Source organism: Hemitrygon akajei, chromosome 4, assembly GCF_048418815.1.
Source record: "Hemitrygon akajei chromosome 4, sHemAka1.3, whole genome shotgun sequence".
NCBI lineage: Eukaryota > Metazoa > Chordata > Chondrichthyes > Myliobatiformes > Dasyatidae > Hemitrygon > Hemitrygon akajei.
The window spans coordinates 52759497-52781867 of NC_133127.1; the positions used below are offsets into that span (position 1 = coordinate 52759497).

General features: G+C 38.8%; 1 protein-coding gene across 1 annotated transcript in view; it reads right to left on the reverse strand.

The window, feature by feature from the left end:
- LOC140726339 (rod cGMP-specific 3',5'-cyclic phosphodiesterase subunit beta-like) overlaps positions 1-22371 on the reverse strand; it is an 80900-nt gene that overhangs the window by 37835 nt on the left and 20694 nt on the right. Inside the window, exons 2-12 of the mRNA XM_073042600.1 lie at positions 19374-19526; positions 19189-19278; positions 17875-18015; positions 15659-15733; positions 13848-13912; positions 13687-13753; positions 11495-11542; positions 8023-8172; positions 7775-7918; positions 3423-3488; positions 1756-1902 (exon numbers count right to left, since the gene is read on the reverse strand). Of these exons, the coding sequence (XP_072898701.1) occupies positions 1756-1902; positions 3423-3488; positions 7775-7918; positions 8023-8172; positions 11495-11542; positions 13687-13753; positions 13848-13912; positions 15659-15733; positions 17875-18015; positions 19189-19278; positions 19374-19526 (1146 nt within the window). The remainder of the gene's footprint in view (positions 1-1755; positions 1903-3422; positions 3489-7774; positions 7919-8022; positions 8173-11494; positions 11543-13686; positions 13754-13847; positions 13913-15658; positions 15734-17874; positions 18016-19188; positions 19279-19373; positions 19527-22371) is intronic.

The following is a 22371-nucleotide window of genomic DNA, read 5'->3' on the forward strand; positions in this document are numbered from 1 at the left end:
TGAGAGAGCAATATTAGGCAATCAATATAAAACATTGTCTTTGACACTTTATGAGAATCAAGAACAATCAGTGCAATGGAGCTCACGAACAATGTCCCTATAAGCCTGTCATTCCCAAAACTCTGAGACCAAGCCCTGCCATACAGCTGGAGAAGAATACTTGAATAAAATGTCAGCTTTGATCAGTTCGGAACCTCTCAGGATCATAGACTGAAGCAGCACAGGGGATTCTATAGCTTGTTATACCTGTGTAGTTCTTTGAAAGCCCATCTAATGAATCTAATGTGCCTGTTCCTTCTTCAATACCTTCAAATACATTCTCCAGTTCACTTTGATATGATAATTTAGTATGCTCTTACCATCTTTTTGCCCAGTCCATTTCAGAACACAACAATTCATAGGATGACAACAATTTCCTTTCCATCTCCTCCTGATTCTTTTCCTATTTCTCATGTGTGTCTTCCTGTTAACTTGCATCTCCCTGGTATTCTAAAAACCCTTCATTATTTTGATCATTTCTATTAAATCTTGCCTTAGCTTTATATGCTTCAAGGGAGCCAATCATAGCTTTTCTTGACTCTCCACCTATTTGAAGCGGCTCACCGCAATTCCATTGCTGGTAAATCTCCTCTGCATCCTGAATGACGAATTAATGTGCTTTCCAACGGTGCCGGAACTGGTTAAATCATGATTTATTTCTACAGATTTCTATTTCTGTTCCAATCAGTTGTCCCTTGCCAGTCTTAGGCTTGGACCTCATTAGTTCAGTGGATGAATTATCATGAGTTAAAAGTATGTTGCTTTCCCTTGCTAACATGCTGCTATGGCTGAAATCATCAGCACGTGGCAGCAATGACACTTGGATTTTCTTGGTCTAGATAATTAGACTAAATGCAGCAAGCATATACAACAGTTCATTTCTGTGTGACAGCAGAACACACATCATAGTACAATAGTCTCATTTATTATTTCGCACATTATTGTACAGTATTGCACATTGGTAAATTAATATTGTGTATATTATTATTCTGTACTTTATTATTAGTTATTATTATTATTTACTATCATTGCTAAGCGTGTTTTTAAATGTTGCTGCTGTAACAAAATAATTTCTCACATGGGATCAATAAAGTACTTATTATTATTACATCTTTTAAATCATATACCTTGAAATTACTCAATAAGTATCAACTAAAGAGAAACTTTAGGGTCAGATATTTTCTTCAAAGGACTGAAGATGAAGGTATTGGTATTGAAATTGCCCTTAGTGTTTGGGGTGAATGGTAGAGTCTAGGGAGATTTGAATGGAATCTGGGAAGAATTGTAAGATCGGAACAAGTGTAAGATTGGTGTAAATGGGTTGGCAGAAACTCGGTGAACCTAAAGATTTGTTTTCATGCTGTGTAACTCTCTTGCTCTTAATGACACTTGGAAAGTTATATTCAGTTTATTCAATAATCTCCTACAATCTGATTCAGATTAAGGTTTATTGATCACATGTACACGGAAATATACAGTGAAATTTTTTATCTGTGTTAACAACCACCACCACCTGAGGATGTACTGAGGGCAGCCTGCAAGTGTCACCACATATTTCAGCACCAACATAACATGCCTACCACGTTTACAGAACACACAAGCAACAACAACAACAACTGGGTTCTTTGAAGATCCCCTTAGTGTCCAGGAATTTTAAATCCCAATAATTATCCAGCTCCTTCCTTTTCAGCTTCCCCATAGCACAGAATTACTTACCTCACGTGGAATATGGAATTTGTTCACAACTTTTAATTCATAGTACATCTGAATGCCACACCGCACAAGATCCATCTCAGCAAATTCTAAATCGCTAAAACTGAATTCATAAAGGTCAAACTGCTCTGGTGCAGGAAGTTGCTGGTCCTGAAAAATAAGATGATTTTGTCAGATTATTTGGTCACTGATGCACCATCAATAACTCTCTGAGACGTGAGGCGAGATATCGGCTTTTATTGACTGGAAGAAAGAACGAGCAGTAGTTGACCACCATACTACATCCTGGAGACTGAGGGCAGGGCTCAGGCCTCAATCGCCTTTATACCGGGGTCAGTGGGAGGAGCCACAGGAGCATTCAGCGGTGGGGGGGGGGGGGGGCGTGTCCAGACAGGTATATGTAGTTCACCACAGTCACTATTATTGTGGAAGTGTGTTGGCCTACTGTTCTCATACGCATTCTTTTAAAGGAAAATGGATTTAGGAGAGAGTTATGTCTGTATGCTTAGGTAGTCAAAGTCTCATCATAACTCTAGTTTTACTCACTTGATAATGACTCAAAAATTTTGGAAGGTCATTAAATATCAATGTCACTTTTTGCACTGTAATTCAATAATGAAAATATTAATTGAGATCAATAGAATATTGAAATCATCTTTGTTAATAAATCCAGTAATTTACCTAGAGAACTTATCAATAAGTATTTAACTGGTTCTTATAGAAAGCTTCATATTATTATTGTTTACAATGCTGCTGAAGGTCTTAATGGTGGAATAAGCATGAAAGAATTTTGTTCTCATGGCAACAATCTCAGCCTGAACCCTCATAGACTTTGAATGGAGGGGTTAAGAGAGAACATGGAAGGTTAAAGTGTCTTTGAGTTAACCAGAACTGTCTTGGAAACCATGAAATAAATACTGAAAATGCTGGAAACAGTCAGCAGGTCAGCCACATCTGTGGAAAGTGAAATGGAGTTGACGTTTCAGGTCTGTGACCCTTTGTCAGAACTGGGTGAGAGAGAAAACAAGTTAATTTTCATTTGGAGAATGAGGGGAGGGAAGAATAGAATAAAAATGTCTCTGATAGGATGTGACTAAATGAGTTAATGTGAGATTTAGAATCAGATCATTCTACTTTGTCAGTTTAATGGGTTGAAAATAGCAAAGGTGTGGAAAATGTCCAGCAGACCAAATTATACTAGAAAGTTAAAACCTCAGCCAAAATGAGAGATGGATGACTGGAGAAATGGCCAGCTGTGACACAGAGGGAAAGAAAGATTGAGTTAACTAAAGTTGGAGTTCAGAGAGTTCAGATGACTCCCACGTGCCCAGTCAGAAGATGAAGTATTGTTCCTCAACCTTGTTGTAGTAGTTCAGGAGATCGCAGGTGGGGAAGTCAAAGTGGGAGTGAGATGGGGAATTAAAGTTTGAACAAGTTGATGCTTCAGGTCAAGATGCTTTATCACAACTCAAAATATAGATACAGAAGTAACTTAAAACTAACTTTTTCTCACTGCTGATGATCTAGTAACAGGCATCTCAACTTACACATTTCCATATAAACTTGTGCATGTCACCTCTTTTCTCTGATAGATGGCAGGTTTAATGCTGTTTTGACATGACAGCCCAATTTGATAATGCTTTGAGCATCAGCAATCAGAAATGTCTTACCAGGAGCTCTTGCAATTCTTCCTCGTCACATTCATTGGGCTCTTTTCCAAAACATTCCCTTGTTGGCTGGTAACAAAGAACAAGATTTATTGATTGCACAAATGATTAAATTTTTATTCCTGAATATTGGCTAAGAGAATGGTCATTGTTTGAATCAGACTTGATGCTACTTAGTGCAGTTAAATTAAGTGATGCAAATTGAATTTAGACGATCGTATTGACCAGCTTATGGTAGCGTTATATTGATCACACAAAATTATTGCTTCAATGGCTGAGCAGGCCACTATGCAAAGTTAACTTCTTGCCTGAAGGTGTTTATAGAAGGCAACTGCTTCTACTGATCAGGGAAATTTAAGGAGGTCAAAGCCTCAAATATGTAATACTGGTAGTAGGTTGGGAAATCAGGAAACAAGCTCAGCACATTAAATGGTAGTAGAAATCCATACTTCCCAAATAGTTATTGTTGCTGAGTTCATTGGAGCTTTCAAAACTAATATAAGTTCATTTTTAATAGGTGGTAGTAGTAAATGGGAATGTAGTACAGATCACCCATATTCCATTTAAATTATTTTGTTCTAATTGTGTTCTTGTATAATTTTGCATAATTTGTTTTTATCATGAATCTTGTATACAATGCCTTGAAAAAGTATTCAGCCCCAACCCTTTGCTTACATTACAACCAGGGATTTTGATCAATTTAACTAATAATTTTTATTTGTGGATCACATGCTCCTGAAGTGTCAGCAGTTCTAAAGTATTCATCCCTCTTTGCTCACTACTTAGTTGAACTAATTCTCGCAGCTACTACAGCCAGTAGTTTTTTTTGGATAAGTCTCTATTGTCTTTGCCCAATGAGATGGAGCAAGATTTCCCTATTCTGCTTGCTAAATTGCTCAAGGTGTGCCAATTTAGTTGGGGAGCAGTGATGGACAGTAATCTTGAGTTCTTGCGAGAGATGTTCGATCAGGTTAAGGTCAGCACTCTGACTAGGACACTCAAAGACATCAATTTTCTTCATTTGAAGCCTCTCCATGGTTGTTCTGACAGTGTGCTTTGGGTTGTTGTCCTGCTGAAAGATGAATTACCTCCCCATTTTAAGCTTTCCGGCAGAGACTAGCAGCCTTTTATCCAGGAACTCTCTGTATTTGGCTGCATACATCTTTCCATCAATCCTGATCAAATTTCCAGTCCCTACTACGGAAAAGCATCCCCACAGTATGATGCTACTCCACCATACTTTATAGCAGGGATGGAATTACCTGGATGATGCACGGTATGAGATTTACGCCACATGAACCACTGAGAGTTGAGGCCAAAACTTTTCAGTTTAGTCTCATCCAGCCACAAAACCTTCCTACACATCTTTGCAGTACCTTCTAAATGATACTTTATGAAGTCTTTACGAACAAGGATATGCTTTTTTTTTTTAGCCAGGACTTCTTCCTTGCCACTTTTCCAGAAATACCCTTTTTGTGCGAGACCTTAGAGATTGTGGAGCCATGAAATGAAACTCCACTTACAGCTACTGACTCCCGCAGCTCACTCAGAGTGACTGCTGGCATCACAGTACCTCTCTTACACGTGGCATTCTTCTCTGGTGACTACATTCAGAGGGGCAGCCTGACCTAGGCAGTGTGGCTGTGGTTTCATAGGTTTTCCATGTTTTTACGATGGACTGCCCTGAGCTCCGAGGTATGTTCAGTGTCTTTAAAGTGCTCCTGTACCCTTCCCCAGATTAGTGCTTCTCTGTTATCATTTCCCTGACTTGTCTTGAATGTTTTTTAGTCTTCATTTGGTTTGGTATGTTGAAAATCTACCATACTGTTGGACCTTACAGGGCGAGGGGTTAATTATTCTATTGAAAACAGAAGATCTTCCTACATCAACAAATTGGGTGAATTGTTTAGGTAAGGTACAGTGTTGAACCTGAGGAAAATTAGCATAGCAGTTACAAAGGGTATGGATACTTTTTCAGCTTCACAATTTTGGTTTTTAATTTTTAGTAATTTATTGACAGAATTTGGAATATATTTTTTGATTTGATATGAAGCACAATGTTTTGTAGATTAGCTCCAAAAATCCTCAATATACTTTAAATTTAGAATTTAGAAAATGATACATAAAATGTGAACATAGTTGTGGGAATTCAGACCCTACTACTATTTTCACATTTTACTGTATCATTTTCTAAATGACAGTTCCAAGAGAATTATTCTGCAGTTTATTGCTGCGTTATTTATTTAGTATTTTAAGTTGATAGAATGGAATTCATAAGGATGTTGTTCCTTTTCGCGCTTTGTGGTGCATTGGGCAGCATTTTTTTGCCACCTCCTTAGCATTTGCCTGAGTTTTTATGAGGCCAAGTTGCTAGCTCAACGCTCGACCCAGCACAGACGGAAAGTGTGCAAGGGGCTGGCCAGATTCAAACCTGGGACCATCCGCCTTGAAGCCCGGTGCTGGTGACACTACACCACTAGCCAGCTAATTAATCAGGTAATCTTACAAATATCATAGTCCACATAAATGCTGTACAAAGATTGGTAGAACTAAAGAAACATGGTAAATAAATGGAAGCACTGGAAACTTGATCTTCAAGCTTCGGACCTTCTGGGGAAGTAAAAGGGGAGGTGGCATGACAGTATTGGTTAGAGAGAATATTCAGTAATGAGGGAGGACTTCTAACAAGGCTTTTTGAAAAATCGAGTGGATAGAGCTTAGAAATGAAAGGAAAGGAGTGATCATTTTGCTGGCATGATACCACATGCCTCTCAATAGTCAGCAGGAGACTGAAGAGCAGATCAGTGAGAGGTGTTGAAGAATAAGGTTATTGTAGTGGGTGATTCAACCTCCCCATTATCCCTTGTCTTAGTGTGAAGGCTTTAGAGGTGGTAGAATTTGTAAAGTACATTCCGGAGAGCTTTTTATGTCAGCACACAGATAGCAGAAGTTGTACAGGACCTTATAGTTAGGGAATAAAGTCAGGCAAGTGATTGAAATGTTTGTGGGCAAGCATTTTCAGGATAATGACCATAACTCTATATGCTACAAGGTAACAAGGTAGTTATGGGAAGGGATAAGAGAGGTCCAGAAATTAAGGACGTGAACGATGGTAAGGGTAATTTCAATACTACAAGACAGGGCTCAGAAAAAAGTAAATTGCAAGTTTGTGGGTCAATATACTTCTGACAAATGGAAGCCTTTTTAAAACTGAAATAGTGAGAATTCAGGGCCAACGGGTACCTGTAGGGGTGAAAGCTAAGGAACACAAGTCCATGAAGCCCTAGTTGTCAAGGGATATTGAAGGTTTGATGCAGGAAGAAAACTGAATCATGTTACAGGTACTGAACACTGAAAATGGGTGAGGGCCTCCGGGGGTTTAGAATGTGTGTGTGGGGGGGGAACAAATGGGGCATGCAATATCATCTGGCAGACAAGATTAAAGTAAATCCCAACGTATTTTATAAATTTGTTGAGATCAAGATGATAACTAGGGAAAGGGGACTCAAGGGGCAATTTGTGCATGGAGCCTGAGGTAGTGGGAGAGGTCTTTACTGAATACTTCTTATTTATATTCACCGAAGTTACATTTTTCAAGGAGAGGTACAGATAATATGGGACATGTTAACATTGAAATGGCAGATGTATTCAGATATCTTACTAGATACAAAGGTGAATAAATTCTCAGGACACAATGGGATGTATTCCAAACTGTTACAGGAGGTAAAGCAGAGGATTATGGGGGCCCTGACAGAAGTTGTTGCTAGGCACAGGTGAGGTACCAGAAAACTAGGTGAAGGCAAATGTGGCCCTAGTGATAATGGCTACATTCTGTATAGTTTGATTCTGTAGATTTATTGCTTTATTGATTCATTGCAATTACTGTTGATTATCTGAAGAGACACACTGTTCACTGTCAGAATAGTGGGGGTATAACTTTCCTGAAAGACTACTTGTCAAACCATCTTCATTTGTGTGCAAATGTCAATCTTAACTACACTGAATTAGACCATTAGATGAATTAGGTGGAGCGACACAGTGGCACAGCAGTTATCACATCAGTTGCTGCAAGATTGGGGTTCATTTCCCACTGCTGTCTGTAAGGAGTTCATACATTCTCCTCATGACTGCATAGGTTTCTGCTTGATGCTCTGATTTCCTCCCACATTTCTTTTTTTTTACTTTTTTTTGTAATTTATTTTTTATTGAAATTCAGCATCATGCAAACATTTCCATAAGATGTATTTCAGATTCTGTATGTATTCCTCCCACATTTCAAAAATGTATTGTTAGGATGAGTGAGTTGTGGACATCCTATGTAGGTGCTGGAAGTGTGGTGACATTGGAATACCTACCAATATGTCCTGAATTTCATCCTTGCTACATTTCACGTGATACAGCACCATTCCTTGGGCAATGTCTTTCCGATATTCCAGCTTGTTCATTTTATCGTATGTGTCCGTGTTGAGAACAGACCAGCCTAAGAACTGGGTCAAGGACTAGGAGTGAAATTAGAGGCAGAGAATAATGAAATATCAGTTATCACTTCAGAGTAAAAATCAAACTGGTCAAATACGATGAAAAGTTATGGTGTGAGGCTTACTTCCATAAGAACTTCGTCCATTTCATCAAAAGGTTTCCCATCTTTCCTGTTGTAAAATGTAGCGATTCCAACAATCTCTTCCTTCTTGTTTACTATTGGCATTGAAAGGACATTTTTGATGGTCCATCCAAAGCTATCCAAAGGTTCAGTCTGAATGCAGGAGATGAGAGAATATTTTAAATGGCATCCTTAGACATCACATTCCAAACCCATGCCGTCTGTCAACAAGAACAGTGGCAGCAAAAGTATGAGGACACCAACCCCTGGAGGTTGCCCTCTTGCTATTTATCATCTCATTCTGTAAATATATCTCTGCTCTTTCACTGTCGATGAGTAAAAATCATGAAACTCCCACTTTGACAACATTGTGGGTATACCCACACCTCAAGGACTGCAACAGTTCAAGAAGGCAGCTCATCACCACTTCTCAAGAGAAATTAGGGGTGGGAAATTAAATACTGACTCAATCTGCAAAGTCCACATCCCTAGAAATGAATTTAAAAAATCACTAGTTTGAAATATGCAATTCTTGCCCCAATGTAAAACTGTTCTTTTCTTATCCACTTAGGAACCATTTTAATGTACTTTGCTCTCTTCCCAGATCTGAAACAGGGCCCCATGGTGATTACATACAAATAAAGATGTAACACACTTAAGACACAACTCCAATGCTTAAACGACTGAAATATGCTACGTCAATAGCAGAAATAACAGAAAAAGACTTTGATTCAGCAGCTATTGCGAGTAAACATGAGGAAATCTGCAGATGCTGGAAATTCAAACAACACACACAAAATGCTGGTGGAACACAGCAGGCCAGGCAGCATCTATAATGAGAAGCACTGTCGATGTTTTGGGCCAAGACCCTTCGTCAGGACTAACTGAAGAGAAAGATAGTAAGAGATTTGAAAGTAGTGGGGGGAGGGGGAAATGCGAAATGATAGGAGAAGACCGGAGGGGGTGGGATGAAGCTAAGAGCTGGAAAGGTGATTGGCTAAAGTGATACAGAGCTGGAGAAGGGAAAGGATCATGGGACGGGAGGCCTCGGGAGAAAGAAAAGGGGAGGGGGGAGCACCAGAGGGAGATGGATAACAGGCAGAGTGATGGGCAGAGAGAGAAAAAAAACCAAACAACTAAATATGTCAGGGATGGGGTAAGAAGGGGAGGAGGGGCATTAACGGAAGTTAGAGAAGTCAATGTTCATGCCATCAGGTTGGAGGCTACCCTCCCCCTTTCTTTCTCCCGAGGCCTCCCATCCCACGATCCTTTCCCTTCTCCAGCTCTGTATCACTTTTGCCAATCACCTTTCCAGCTCTTAGCTTCATCCCACCCCCTCTGGTCTTCTCCTATCATTTCGCATTTCCCCCTCCCCCCACTACTTTCAAATCTCTTACTATCTTTCTCTTCAGTTAGTCCTGACGAAGGGTCTTGGCCTGAAACGTCGACAGTGTTTCTCCCTATAGATGCTGCCTGGCCTGCTGTGTCCCACCAGCATTTTGTGTGAGCTATTGTGAGTTCTGTTTTGGCTCTATAACCAGCTCTCTCAAATACTTCTCTCTCCAAAAATCCTTTAGTGTTGGCTGCATAAAGGGCAATCTATTCCCTGAGTTATTTACCATTTGTCATGAAGATGTTTTGTATTTCCCTATATGATCCGTACTTCCCGAAGATGAAAAACTGAAAAGGAGTAGTGATTGATAAGAAACAAAAGAATCATCTGAGGGAGGAATACAACCTGGAAGTAGAATAGTTAGCTAAAATATTTTATACTTATTTCAACATCTACAGAATTTAACTCAGATAATTTCAGATATTGATTCTATTTCTATCATTTGAGCCTCCCTGAATTATTCACTTAATTCCTTACTTACCCCACAACCACCCGATACATTTGCACTGTCATCCCTTTTCTCATTTCACTTTTCCTGCCTTCCAGTCTATCATAAACTTTCTGTCTTCTTCATTGCTTCACACTACAGTATTTTTCTGTAGTTTAAAACCTGTTTATTTCTAACGTTCCCCAATTCTGATTAAAGATCACCAACTTGAGATGTTATAGCCTGACCTGCTGAGTACTTCGTTTTCATTCCTTTTTATTGCAGCTTGGACAACTCTCAGTGAGTTAATCTGTATCATTCTCATCCAAAGATGTTAACCACTTTGGTGTAAAACATTACCATAACAAGAGATACCTGATTGAAGTTCCCCTTTGGTTTGGTAATCCCTAGAGATCGGGTTCAATGATTTACCACCTCTTCCCACTGATGGGCCTAATTTTGCCTGATCCAGACACCAGGCACATTAAATTGGTGGTAACCACACAAGACCCCAATTGCCATTTTACAATTGAATTAGGATAAGTGTGCACTATACACATTCTTGAGTGATGTACAAACGAATAGTTGAACTCAATAGTCAGATGGCATATTTGGAGGAAATGGACAATCTACATTTCAGGTTGGGACCCTTCACCTGGAGGGGAAATAACCAGTAGAAAATGGTGGAGCAAAAGCTGGTGGGTGATGTGGATCCAAGTCAGCGAGGTGATAGGCAGATGAGGGAGGGAAGAGTGGGAATGATATTAGAAGCTGGGAAGTGATGGATGACAGTGACAAAGGGCTGAACATGATGGAATCTGATAGGAGGAAAAGGTAGACCATGGAATAAAGGGAGGGAGATAGGGAGGTGAGTTCCCAGGAAGAATGCATGGCTGTGGTAGTGAGTCTGCATGAACACATGGTCAAAGAGCAGAAGAGCACAGAGATCGAGAGGTGAGCAGTGAGAGAATCTCACAGAACTCTCATCAAAGGGAGAGGGAAATCTTCAAAGTAGTCGTACTTCAAAGAGACTTTTCAGTAAAACAGTACTGTATCTCCTCTGTACACAAGTTATAGCTTCTCTTGCCGGTTCAGTGAAAAAGGGACCAAAACACAATTCACTGATACTTTAATACCAGGAGCTAGGAAATGCATGAGTCCATATGTTAGGGTCCAAAGACATAACCCAGGATAGTGCTGTAACTGGTGACTCCATCTCTACCAATGCCACTGACCTACCTATCTTGTGATCGACCAGACACTGGCATTATTGAAGTGGCTTGGAGTCACAAGAGTGCCAGAGAAACCATTTCTCTTCCATGTGTCCTCAGGATTCAGAAATTACTCATGAGTTCTGAGCCTCTAACTACTTCCGTAACTACAATTGAAACAGGTCTCGTTGCCCTTTAGCTGGCAAAAGCAATTTTCCACAGTTGACATTCCATCCTTTTTTAAACCTGTTTGCCATAGTTATGCAAATCCAAAAGCAATAAAATTATTGACAGCAACAAATACCAGTTTCTTATTATGAATAGAATAATCGAAATACTTTTCAGTTTTGTTTTTGGAAAATGACATTCTGAATTGTAGAGCTTGGGATTTGAAGAGGGTGTGGGAGTCAGTAGGCGTGTGATTCTAGCAAATAGCTGCTTTACCTGAAAGCTGAAAGTTTCATCAGCTGCTGCATTCATGATATTGCAGATCTGAGAAGATAATAACAAACTAGATTAGTCATAGAGGCATAGAGAATTGCAGCTCAACAACAGAGCCTTCAGCCCACTGGGTCGGTGCCAACCAGCAGCTACCATTTACACTAATCATATATTAATCTGATTTAATATTCTCCCAATAATCTCAACAATTCCTGTCTAAATTCTTTGCTTTGCTTTATCAATCTTTTTATTAGTTAAATAAAAGAGTACACACACACATATTATATATATAGATATATATAAAAACAAGAGGAGAATTATCACAAATATCTATATCAGTTCAAATAAAAAGAAAAATAAACATTGTCGAGATCAAACATAGTATTAATCTAATAGTATATAATAAAGAGAAAGGTAATTGATTCTCCTCTTATCCATAAAAAGAAAAAAAAGATAAAGAAACTTTTATAATTGACATATACAGAAAAAACACAAAAAAAATTTAAAAAAGAAAAAAAAGAAAAAAGAACTGGGCAGCTCAAACTGAGAGTGAAAGCAAAAAAGAAAACAAGGAAAAACTTTCTGATCAAATCCAAAACTTCAAAAAAGGTAACTGTAAGGGCCCTGTCTAAATTCAACCATTCGTTTATACGTTAGAATCAATTTACATCAGTCAATTATCCTACAGATCTACATGTCTTTGTAATGTGGAAGCAAACACAGGAAGAGCATGCATTTTATCTGGGGAAACATATGTGGTGACAAGAAGAGCATGCAAACTCCACATAGACAGCAAAGCCATGCAGTGAGGCAGAAACTCTACTAGTTGTGTCACTGTGCCACGGAGGATTCAGGAGCCTACTTAAACCAGCATAAGATGGCTTAGATAAAATAAATGCTGATTTCACCAATCATTATCCACAAACATGAAAACGTGAGTGATTGTGAGGATAGGAGGGTTAACTTGGAAATAAAACTCCTATTGTATTGGAAAATTGACTTCAACAAGCCATCTTCTGACTTTACTAGGAAAGAACAAGAGGGACGAAATCATTTCAATTCTAGGTTAACATCCCAAATATATTCAGCCTCTGATCTAACTAACTCTGTTTTACTGGGAAGAATGGGTGTCCTAAATCTCTGGAAACTCTTCAACTGAAGAGGGATGAAGTTGGCTTCCAGGAGAAGGTTAATGAGTTCAAACATTTTGTGAAGTTGACTTCCCAACTCCACAAGGTATCATTGCATCTTAGCATCATCACCTGACATATATCACCTCACTTCAAACCTGACCCCACCATGCACCCTCTCACTGCAGTGGGTCGTGGATTGGATGTTCTCCTTTTCAATCAGAATCCAGTCAGCCAATCAGGCTGATTTCCATGTGTGGATTTTGTCTTAAACAAAAAGTATTCACAGTTGAGGTAAAACTCCACAGGATGATGGGAAACCCCAGGTTTCCAATCCAAAAATATTTCCAAATTGCCATGCAAAAGTCAAGGAGTCTCTTCAGAATGCAATATATTGGTATCTACAGAACAAACAAAGGAACTTTAAAGTCTCAGAAATTTTACAAACAGGGTGAAGTACACACTGTGCACTTCAGGTGGCTGTATCACTTCACAACCTATGCCCTGGATCTCCAGTGCTAGAGGAATGGATCTCCGCATGGGGAACCTTATAGCAGGGTCACCAGGGTTTTCAGTAGCTGCTCAAGTGGAATGACAGGTTGCTCTCAGATGGAAGCAAAAGATAATGAAACAAAGGCTATGCAGGAGCAGCGGAATTAAATGGCTTGGAGACAGTTTCTGAGAGACAGACCACTTTGTGAGGCCTATGGAAAAGTTTGTCACAAACAAATTTAAAATTAAGCAGGATTACTCACGTGCTAGAACTTTCAGAATACACTGGAGTCAGAATTGAGAGTGACTTTCAATGCATTTGACAATAGGGCAATTGTAACCTCCTCATCTCTTGTGACATGCAGCTATCACTTATTAAATCTTACTTTGGATTACTTTCACACTTCATGTTCTCAGTTTCCTAGCATGTGTTGCCAATGGTGGTGTTCTTTGTTACTACCCATGCCCCAACTCTAAGTAGATAAATTATTCCATTTCTCTCCTCCATTTGTTTTCCAAGGTAAGATGATGTTATTAGCAAAATGTTTTAGAGGCTTTGAAAACAAAACTTACTAAGCCAGTTTCCGCAACATAAGTTGGCAGTCCACTAACCAAGGCCCAGTGATCGGCAGGAGGAGTCCTGAAGAAGAGAGAGAGAGAAAACCACAAGTTGGATATTTATATTATTTTACCACCTGAAAAAGAAGTTGCCAACTGAGATGTTCAAAACTTACGGAATGACCTTAATCTCTTCCTTCCCATGTAGGATGTAATCAATGATTTTGTGAAAGATTATTTCCTATAAAATAATAACATTTGCTATTAACAGGCAGAATTTACGATGAAATCAGCTGGAATTTGTTGTCTGCTATGGCCTAGTTTCCACCTTGGTTTAGACGATATTCCTCCTGCCTATAAGGTTGTGGGTTCATGTACTATTCTGTCAAAATCTGAGGGATTGTCAGAGATCTGGGGTGGGAAGTAATTCATCTTGTTTTGTACTCTCTTCGGAAATATGATTCTACTGAAATTAACAAAATCAAGTTTCAGAAGTGGAATGCGTGTGTTGCTTTTTATTGGATTAAATTCTACTCTGCCACCTTCCAACAACAGCTTTTGTTTACTCAGCATCTTTAATCTAGCAAAGGTATACCAGGGTACTTCCTCAAATCACAGAGCCATTCAATAACTTCGAATATGGCCACTGATGTAGATACGGTGGTAAAGAAGGAACATGCCATGTTTGTTTTCATTGATCAGATCATTGAGAGTAAGAATAAGGGAGTCATGTTGCAGCTGTATAAAACTTTGGTTATGCTGCATTGGACTATTATATGCATTTCTTGTTATCCCAGTACAGAAAGGATGAGGAAGGTTTGGAAAGTGTGCAGAAGAGGTTTACCAGGATTCTGCCTGGATTAGAGGGTATGAGATATAAGGAGAGGTTGGACAAACTGTGATTGCTTTCTCTGGAATGTCAGAGGCTGAAGGGAGATCCAACAGAAGTTTGTAGCATTAAGAGAAGCACAGGTAGTCAGAATTATTCTCCAGGCAGAAATACCAAGTGCATGCATTTAAAGTGGGGTGGGGGAAAGTTTAAAGGAAAGGTACAGGGCAGGTTTTCTTTTACATAGAATGGTAGATACCTGCAATGGGCTGCCAGGGATAATGGTGGAAACTGATACGACAGTGAAGTTTAAGAGGCTTTTAGATAGACACTGAATATTCAGGGAATGGAGGGATATGGATCAAGTTTTTTTTTGTAATTTTTTTTATTGAAGTTCATCATCAAAGAAACATTTCCATAAGATATATTTCAGATACTATTAGGCAGAAGAGATTTAATTTAATGTGGCATTATGTTCAGCACAGTGTTGGGGCAGATGTCCAAAATCTTGGTGATAGACTAAGGTTTTAACACATGCCTCGAAGAAAGGAAAAGAGGTGGAAAGGCAAGGATGTACAGGGAGGGAATTCTGGAGCTTGGGATCTTGGCAGAGGAAGGCAAGGAAACTAATACTTATGTAATTAAATTCAGGATTGAGCAACAAGCCAAAATTTGAGGGGGTCCTTTATCACAGCGCACGAGGAGGAATTAAAGAGATAGAGAGGGATATGGCCTGGGAGGGTTTAAGGACAAGGCTAAGAATGTAAAAATCGGGGCATAGCTTGACTGTGAATCACTGTGGGTTAGCAAGCACTGGGATGATGGGAAAGTAGAGGAAATATTGAACTGAAGCAACATCGATGTTTCAGAAGTCCATTGAAAGAAATCTATGGCACTATACAAACGAGATCACAGAAGTTCCAGCCAATATGTATCACCCAATATGAATGAATCAGATTATCTGATCCTCATTACATTATGGAACCTTGCTGTGTACAAATGAGTTACCACCTTCCCTACATTGTAAGAGTAATGATAATGCATTGGTTGTAAAGGGATGAACTGATTGTGAAATGCACAATATAAAAGGAGATAGTTTCTATCGTCAATGTCAATAACAGGATTCTTATATTCCAACCAAATCCAATAAAAACGTACTCTGCCATCTGGTGTCCTGGGACCTTGGTAGGGAGGAACTTCACCCATCTGTTCAGGCCATAGGTCAAAGAACTCCTGCAAATGAAATATAAAAAACATGTAGAATCTATTGTTATGAAACTGTATATTGAGCCTGTTAATTTATCACAAGAGAGAGCGACACATGGCCATGAAAATATTGATGAGCTAGTCACGAGGTAGACAAGATCCTACTGATCTATAGTATCCATTGTTTATCAATAGATTACCAGTGACACAGTAAAAGCTATTACTGTTACAGCATAGACTATCAATCGTGGTTTCCATCAAGGTCTTATTGAATATAAGTCACAGTTTCAGGAATATAAAACTAATTAATAATGCGTTAAGCAATGACAAATTTGGAAATGTGAAGTTAAGAACTTCAGATTTATATAGATTTATTCTATATTTGTTTAATTGTAGAGTAGATATTACTTTAATGCAACATAGACCAATAGAACCAGTTAAACCTAAACCATTTTAATTTTTTTTTAAATTACCTTTTACCCTATTTTATTACCACAATAAAGATGACATAAGGTTTCCTTAGTGAATTCATCACCAACAATGGCAACTTTATTATCAAGTCTATAAGTTGCACTATCAGTTTAGATTGAATTTCCTAGCCAAAGCTGCAACGAGCCTGTGTCACTGGGTTACATAAATGAAATCAACCAAGACCCCCACTCGACATTGATAACCAGCGAAAGTAAGCATCAATGGACATTTAATGACTACAGAGCTTGGTGGACTTGCAGATGTGATGGATATTCACTGTCTGGGGCCAGGAGACCTTTCTGCCAAACTCAGCTTTTTAATACAGCTGCTGACACTCATAGAGACCGAAGTGTTGTTTTTGAGTAAGGCAAACTTCCAACCAACAATACTTGTTCAGCCTCTTGTCTTAAATGGGAGCCAGTCTTCAGTTCTTGATGTAAATGGCAAGCAATAGTCAGTCTGAAGTTAAAAGGACCGTTTGCAAGCTGTCTATAGAGCATAGACTGATGACCCACAGCACGAGGCTGACTGGTTAAGAGATGCAGTGTAAGACAATGGGGTTGTTAATTGGGCCAGTATAAAACCAGACAACATTGGCAAACTTATTAAGTTCAAGGAGGTTTGCAGACCAAATTGATACTGTCATTTAGTACATCAAATAGTTTATCCATCAATAGTTGAAAGAGCTGTGTACTCAGGATCAACGTTCACAGTGTTTATTTTGTTTGTTTGGGAACTCTGTCTCCAGAAGCTTTTGGATAATCTACGTGAAGAGGGGACACACCATTCAAATACTGGGTACCGGCAGTTAAACTTGCTATGGAAGATAAAAAGGCAAGTGATCTAGCTTTTAAGGAATAGGTGGCTACAATATAACCTCTCTTTAGTGAGGATACCCATAGCTATCGATGGGGTAATCTATCTATCTATCTATCTATCTAATAGGGCTTAACATCTTCATTTGAGTTTAGAATTTCACCGACAGCAAAGCCAATACCATCACACAGGTGAATTACCTGTCTCATTCACCATCTATATTACAAGTAAAATATAGTTGTATTAGTGTTGTTCTTTTATCATGAGAAACAGCTTTATCTACAACAAAACTAAATATTTAATATTTAATAAATATGTTTAGTACTACATGTAGCCAAGACATATCATTCTACCATTAGATAAAATGGCATCATGTTTTCACCTACGTTCATTCCATGACCAAATTACATGATCCAGACCCTCAGTGTGCAAAGGCAGGAGGCCTTGTACTGTAACCTCTCCCTACAGAGTATTTGTGGTGGCTGCACCAGGCCTCAGTAGAGTTATGTCATCAATACTTCAGGCTGAATGCAAATGAACTCAACTGAACCCTCGGTATTTGGCTTAGGAAAGTATTTGTGAATAGGTTTCATTGTTTAAGCCTAAATTTAGAACCACAGAACCATAGAACATTACAGCACAGAAACAGGTCCTTCTTTTGGCCCTTCTTGGCTGTGCCGAACCATTTTTCTGCCTAGTCCCACTGACCTACACCTGGCCCATATCCCTCCATACACCTCTCATCCATGTTTTCCTCAAATGTTACAAGTGTAAAATAATATTCAGACACATAAATGATTTCATCGTAGACAAGATCCAATTCAATGGTTCTAAATGATGTGGTACTTAAATCAATATAATAAACTTAGCATGATCCAAACCTTCTTCTTGGTCATGTCTAGCAGTGCAACTGAGTATCTCTCACAGTTCAGGTAAGCTCTCACTGTATAAAGAGCCTTGTGAAACTGGCGCTCAATATCTGTCAGCTCCTCAAATACTTTGTTAGCCGACCATAAAAGAACCTACAGCAATGGAAAAAAAAATCATGATATTAGAATAAAAGGAGTGGATATGAAACTGAATGCTAGAAATGCATAATACAGCAACAGTTACTAGAAATATCTAACAAATCAGGTACCATTTTGGAGGTAGCAACAAAGCTGCTGCCTCACAATGCCAGAGACCAAAGTTTAATCCTGACATTAAGTGCTGTCTGTGTGAAGTTTGCATGTTCCCCTGTGACTGCACAGGTTTCCTCCAGGTGCTCTAGGTTCCTCCCACATCCCAAACACTTGCATGTAGTTTAGATTATTGTACATACACTGGTGCGCAGTGGAATTCCCTGTTCATGTGAAGTTCACAGTGTCAGTAGTAATAAGTCTGAAACACCATGAAGAACTATCATTGACACCTTGACAGAAATGTAATCAGGTTCCCCCCAAGTCACACACCATCTTTGTCTTTAAAATATCTAATTCCAATTGTTAATTCATGCAAGTCTTTAAACTCACTACTCTGGAAGTACCATCATCTCATACACCACCACACTCCACAAAGATTGTTTCCTCCAACCATCCTAAGGGCAATCAGGATGAATAATAAATGCTGAGCTTGTCAATAATGCTCATGATCTATGTATAAGTTGAAGAAAAATAAATAAAAATAAACTATTTCCAAAACCCAAGTGACTGATTCTGCTAATTTGGAAATGTTCTTCCTTGGTGTTATGTTACATATATATGTCACAGTAATGTAAGTGAACAGTGAACACCAAACAACTGGCTTTTCTTGGAGTGTGAATAGTTTATGTGAGCACTTAATGTAATGTAACAGTAGTTCCACATTCCCAATGTAATATTATGAAAATTACAACCTTTGCAAAATCTATGCATTCCTTGATCATAATTATAATAATATTCCTTGGGAATGCAGCAAAGATAACAGTGAGGAATCCTAACAGAAATTTTGCCTCCGCTCAAATAAAAACCAAAAATGCTGGAAACTTCAAGGAAAAATCTGTGGAAGAGAAACAAACTTGAAGGTCAAGGACCCATTTCTACCACAATCTATTTAACCTGAAATACCAATTCTTTCTCTTTCCACAGATGTTGTCAGGCCTGCTGAGTTTTTCTACTACTTTTTGTTTTATTTTGGACTGCCACTGTCTGGAAATGTTTAATTTTAATTTCCTTTACCTGGCCTCTTCTGGTTTCACAGTTGTGAAGGTAGCTCAGATGATAGATTTTGAGGTTCAAACTGGCAAAGTTGAGGTATTTCAAGAAAAGCTGAAAGAAAACAGATTATGCTCTGTAAATAAACCAATACAAACATACTTGTTTTATATAAGAACTTGTTTTTACAGATACATGGGAAGACTTACATCTTCATCATCTTCAGTGAAATGAGATCCATCTGTTTTATTGGTTGCCATTATCACAGCGACAACATCCTTCCCATTCATGATGGGAGTTGCAAGCACACTCTTTGTTTCATACTCTGTCAGCTCATCGACAAAACTGCTGTAAAAGCTGGACTAATCCGCAAGAAACAAACAATAACAAATTAGGTAGAAGAGAGGAGGGAGAGAATTTTCACAAATTAAATGCTATGCAGAATAGCGAGGAGAGTAATTTGCTTAGTTTTTATTTTATTTGATCTACATTTTCCAAGTATGATTTGAGAACAGCTGTAGAGACACAGTGTCTACTGTAGAGACACCGGGACTGATATCAACACCACAGCATTACACTGTCCATAAGCTATATACTAATATGATTTTATGCATCATCCAATTTACAGCAAAATGAGTTATTTAACCTCTCAAGCCTTTCAGTCATTCAATGTCAAATCTCACCTGTGTCTATTTCATAAGCTTGCATTTCAGTCATATCCTTTAACATCTTTGGGTAAACTCAAATCTATCAATCAATCAAAATTAACACTTAATGTCAATTGTTATTTTCCAAAGAGAGTTTCACCTGTCCATTGCTTTTTGAAAGCATTTTCCCACTTTCACTCCTGAAAAGCTTTGCTGATATTTAGACTATTCCCTTTCTCCTAGACTTTCCATATAGGAGTAAGATTTAGTCTTGATTTATTTTCCTGTCATTTCTTCCTTAATGCTTTGAAAACTTGAAACCGATCAACCCTGAACTTTCCATATTCCAGGAGATAGAACTTTAGTATCTATAGTTTCCTCATAACGTAAGCCATAGAGTCTGGCTACATCCTTTTGTCTCCATAAAGAGTTTTCTGAAATTCTCCTCTCAAGATCTAACTAAAACTTGGACATAACTTCTACTGAATTGATTTGCTCCCTTTGCCAAAGAATATTTTTTCCTTTAAAATATTTTTATCCCAATTCCTCTTTTTGGGCCCCGTGTAGAGCTTTGGACTCAAACTTCTGATGATGTCTCTAAATGCAGGCCAACACTGCAAGTTCAGTTCTCCTTATTTCCAGCTCAACCTCATAAGCAGAAAGTCTTAGTCTTTAATTTGCAGCTCACCACTTAGCAGATATGAAGTCAGCAAAGAAACATTCCACTCTAACATGCAAATATAATGGCATATAGCCTCAGCATTTTATCTGGGTCAAAAGAAGACCCAAACATACCTGGAAACTTTTCCATGTTTCTGACTCTGTTGACACTGGGATACACAAACCAATGGGCTAAAGGACTTTAGCACTGTTAACATGGAGCCTAAGGTTAGGGTTTTATTTATAAGACATAGATATCATTGGAAATGTTGGAAATTTGTCCACTCCTGGACAAGGAAGGTGATTACAGGCCCTCCCCAGTTTAAGGAAGGGTTCCTTTCATGAGAACTGTTCATAACCTAAGCAGTTCACAGGACAGAAATGCACCACAAACTGAGATTTTACATGACAGGAGATGCCTATGGTCTAGAGAGGCATTTTAAATCATGTTTTTCCATTCTTAATGTTAAAGTTGATTTTCACAAATTTAGCCTATCTTGGGCTAATTATGATATTCTTTTAAAAGATTTTACTGCAGATGACGTTTTAAATGCTATTATATGTCATGTCATATGACGTAGATGTTCATGGTTTTTCCATGTCCAAGATTGTTCTTGGCAAATTTTTCTACAGAAGTGGCTTGCCATTGCCTTCTTCTGGGCAGTGTCTTTACAAGACAGGTGACCCAAGCCATTATCAATAATCTTCAGAGATTGTCTGCCTGGTGTCAGTGGTCGCATTACCAGGACTTGAGATATACATCAGCTGTTCATACAGCCACCCACCACCTGCTCCCATGGCATCATGTGATCCTGATCAGGGGGCTAAGCAGGTGCTACACCTTGCCCAAGGGTGACCTGCAGGCTAGTGGAGGGAAGGTGTGTCTTACACCTCCTTTGGTAGAGATGCATCTCCACTCTCATCCCCCACCCAAAAAAGTTATACGACACGTTTAAAAAGAGCACTGTTGTGGGCTCAGATGGTGAGTCTCTAGATAGGATTCACAAAATGGACAGAAAAATTATATAAACTAGAATGTATTCCGCTTGGACTTGATGTGGCAAAATTACAGCTCGTGTCAAGAACAGTTGCCTGCAGCCAAGCAATAGTTGGTAACTCCATCTCATTTGTCTCCCAAATACTTGTTCTTATATAGAGGCGGCACGTAGATTAGGCATTCATAAGCAGAGGAGAACCTTTAAAAGGCTAGCTCATTGGTGGATCTGAAATCACAAAGGCCAGTCCAGATACAATATATACAGCAGAAAAATATTGGTAAATCAGATCAATGTTTTACTGATTACAATTACTAGCTCATTAATTAGTGATTGATTAACTGGTTGAACATAAAGTTTAAAAATAAGGGGACATGGTGAAGTGATCTTTCACTCAGAGGCTTGTAAGTTCTTGGTACTAGAGTTTTTGTGGAAGTGGAAACGGAGGCTTTTGAGGCAGACATATAGAGATATTTGTTAAGCAAGGGTTTAAAGGATCACCCCTGGTATGTGGCATCTGAAGATAGTGAACATGATCTTATTCTGTGATGGACCAGTGTTGAGAGGCCAAGCAGACTTTTCCTACTGCTGCACACAATGTATATTCTCAAGACTCAGTAAAACAAAACTGAGGCTTTTATAAGGCATTGGTCGGACCTCGCTTGGAGTATAGTGAGCAGTTTTGGGCCTCTTCTCTAAGAAAGGATGTGCTGGCATTGGAGAGTATCTAAAGGAGGTTTATGAGAATGATCCCAGAAATGAAAGGGAAACATTTGATAGCCCTGGGCCTGTACTTGCTGTAGTTAAGAAGAATGGGGTCAAGAATCTCATTGAGTCCTATTGAATATTGAAAGGCTGAAATAGAATAGATGTGGAGAGGATGTTTCCTACAGTGGGGGAGTCCA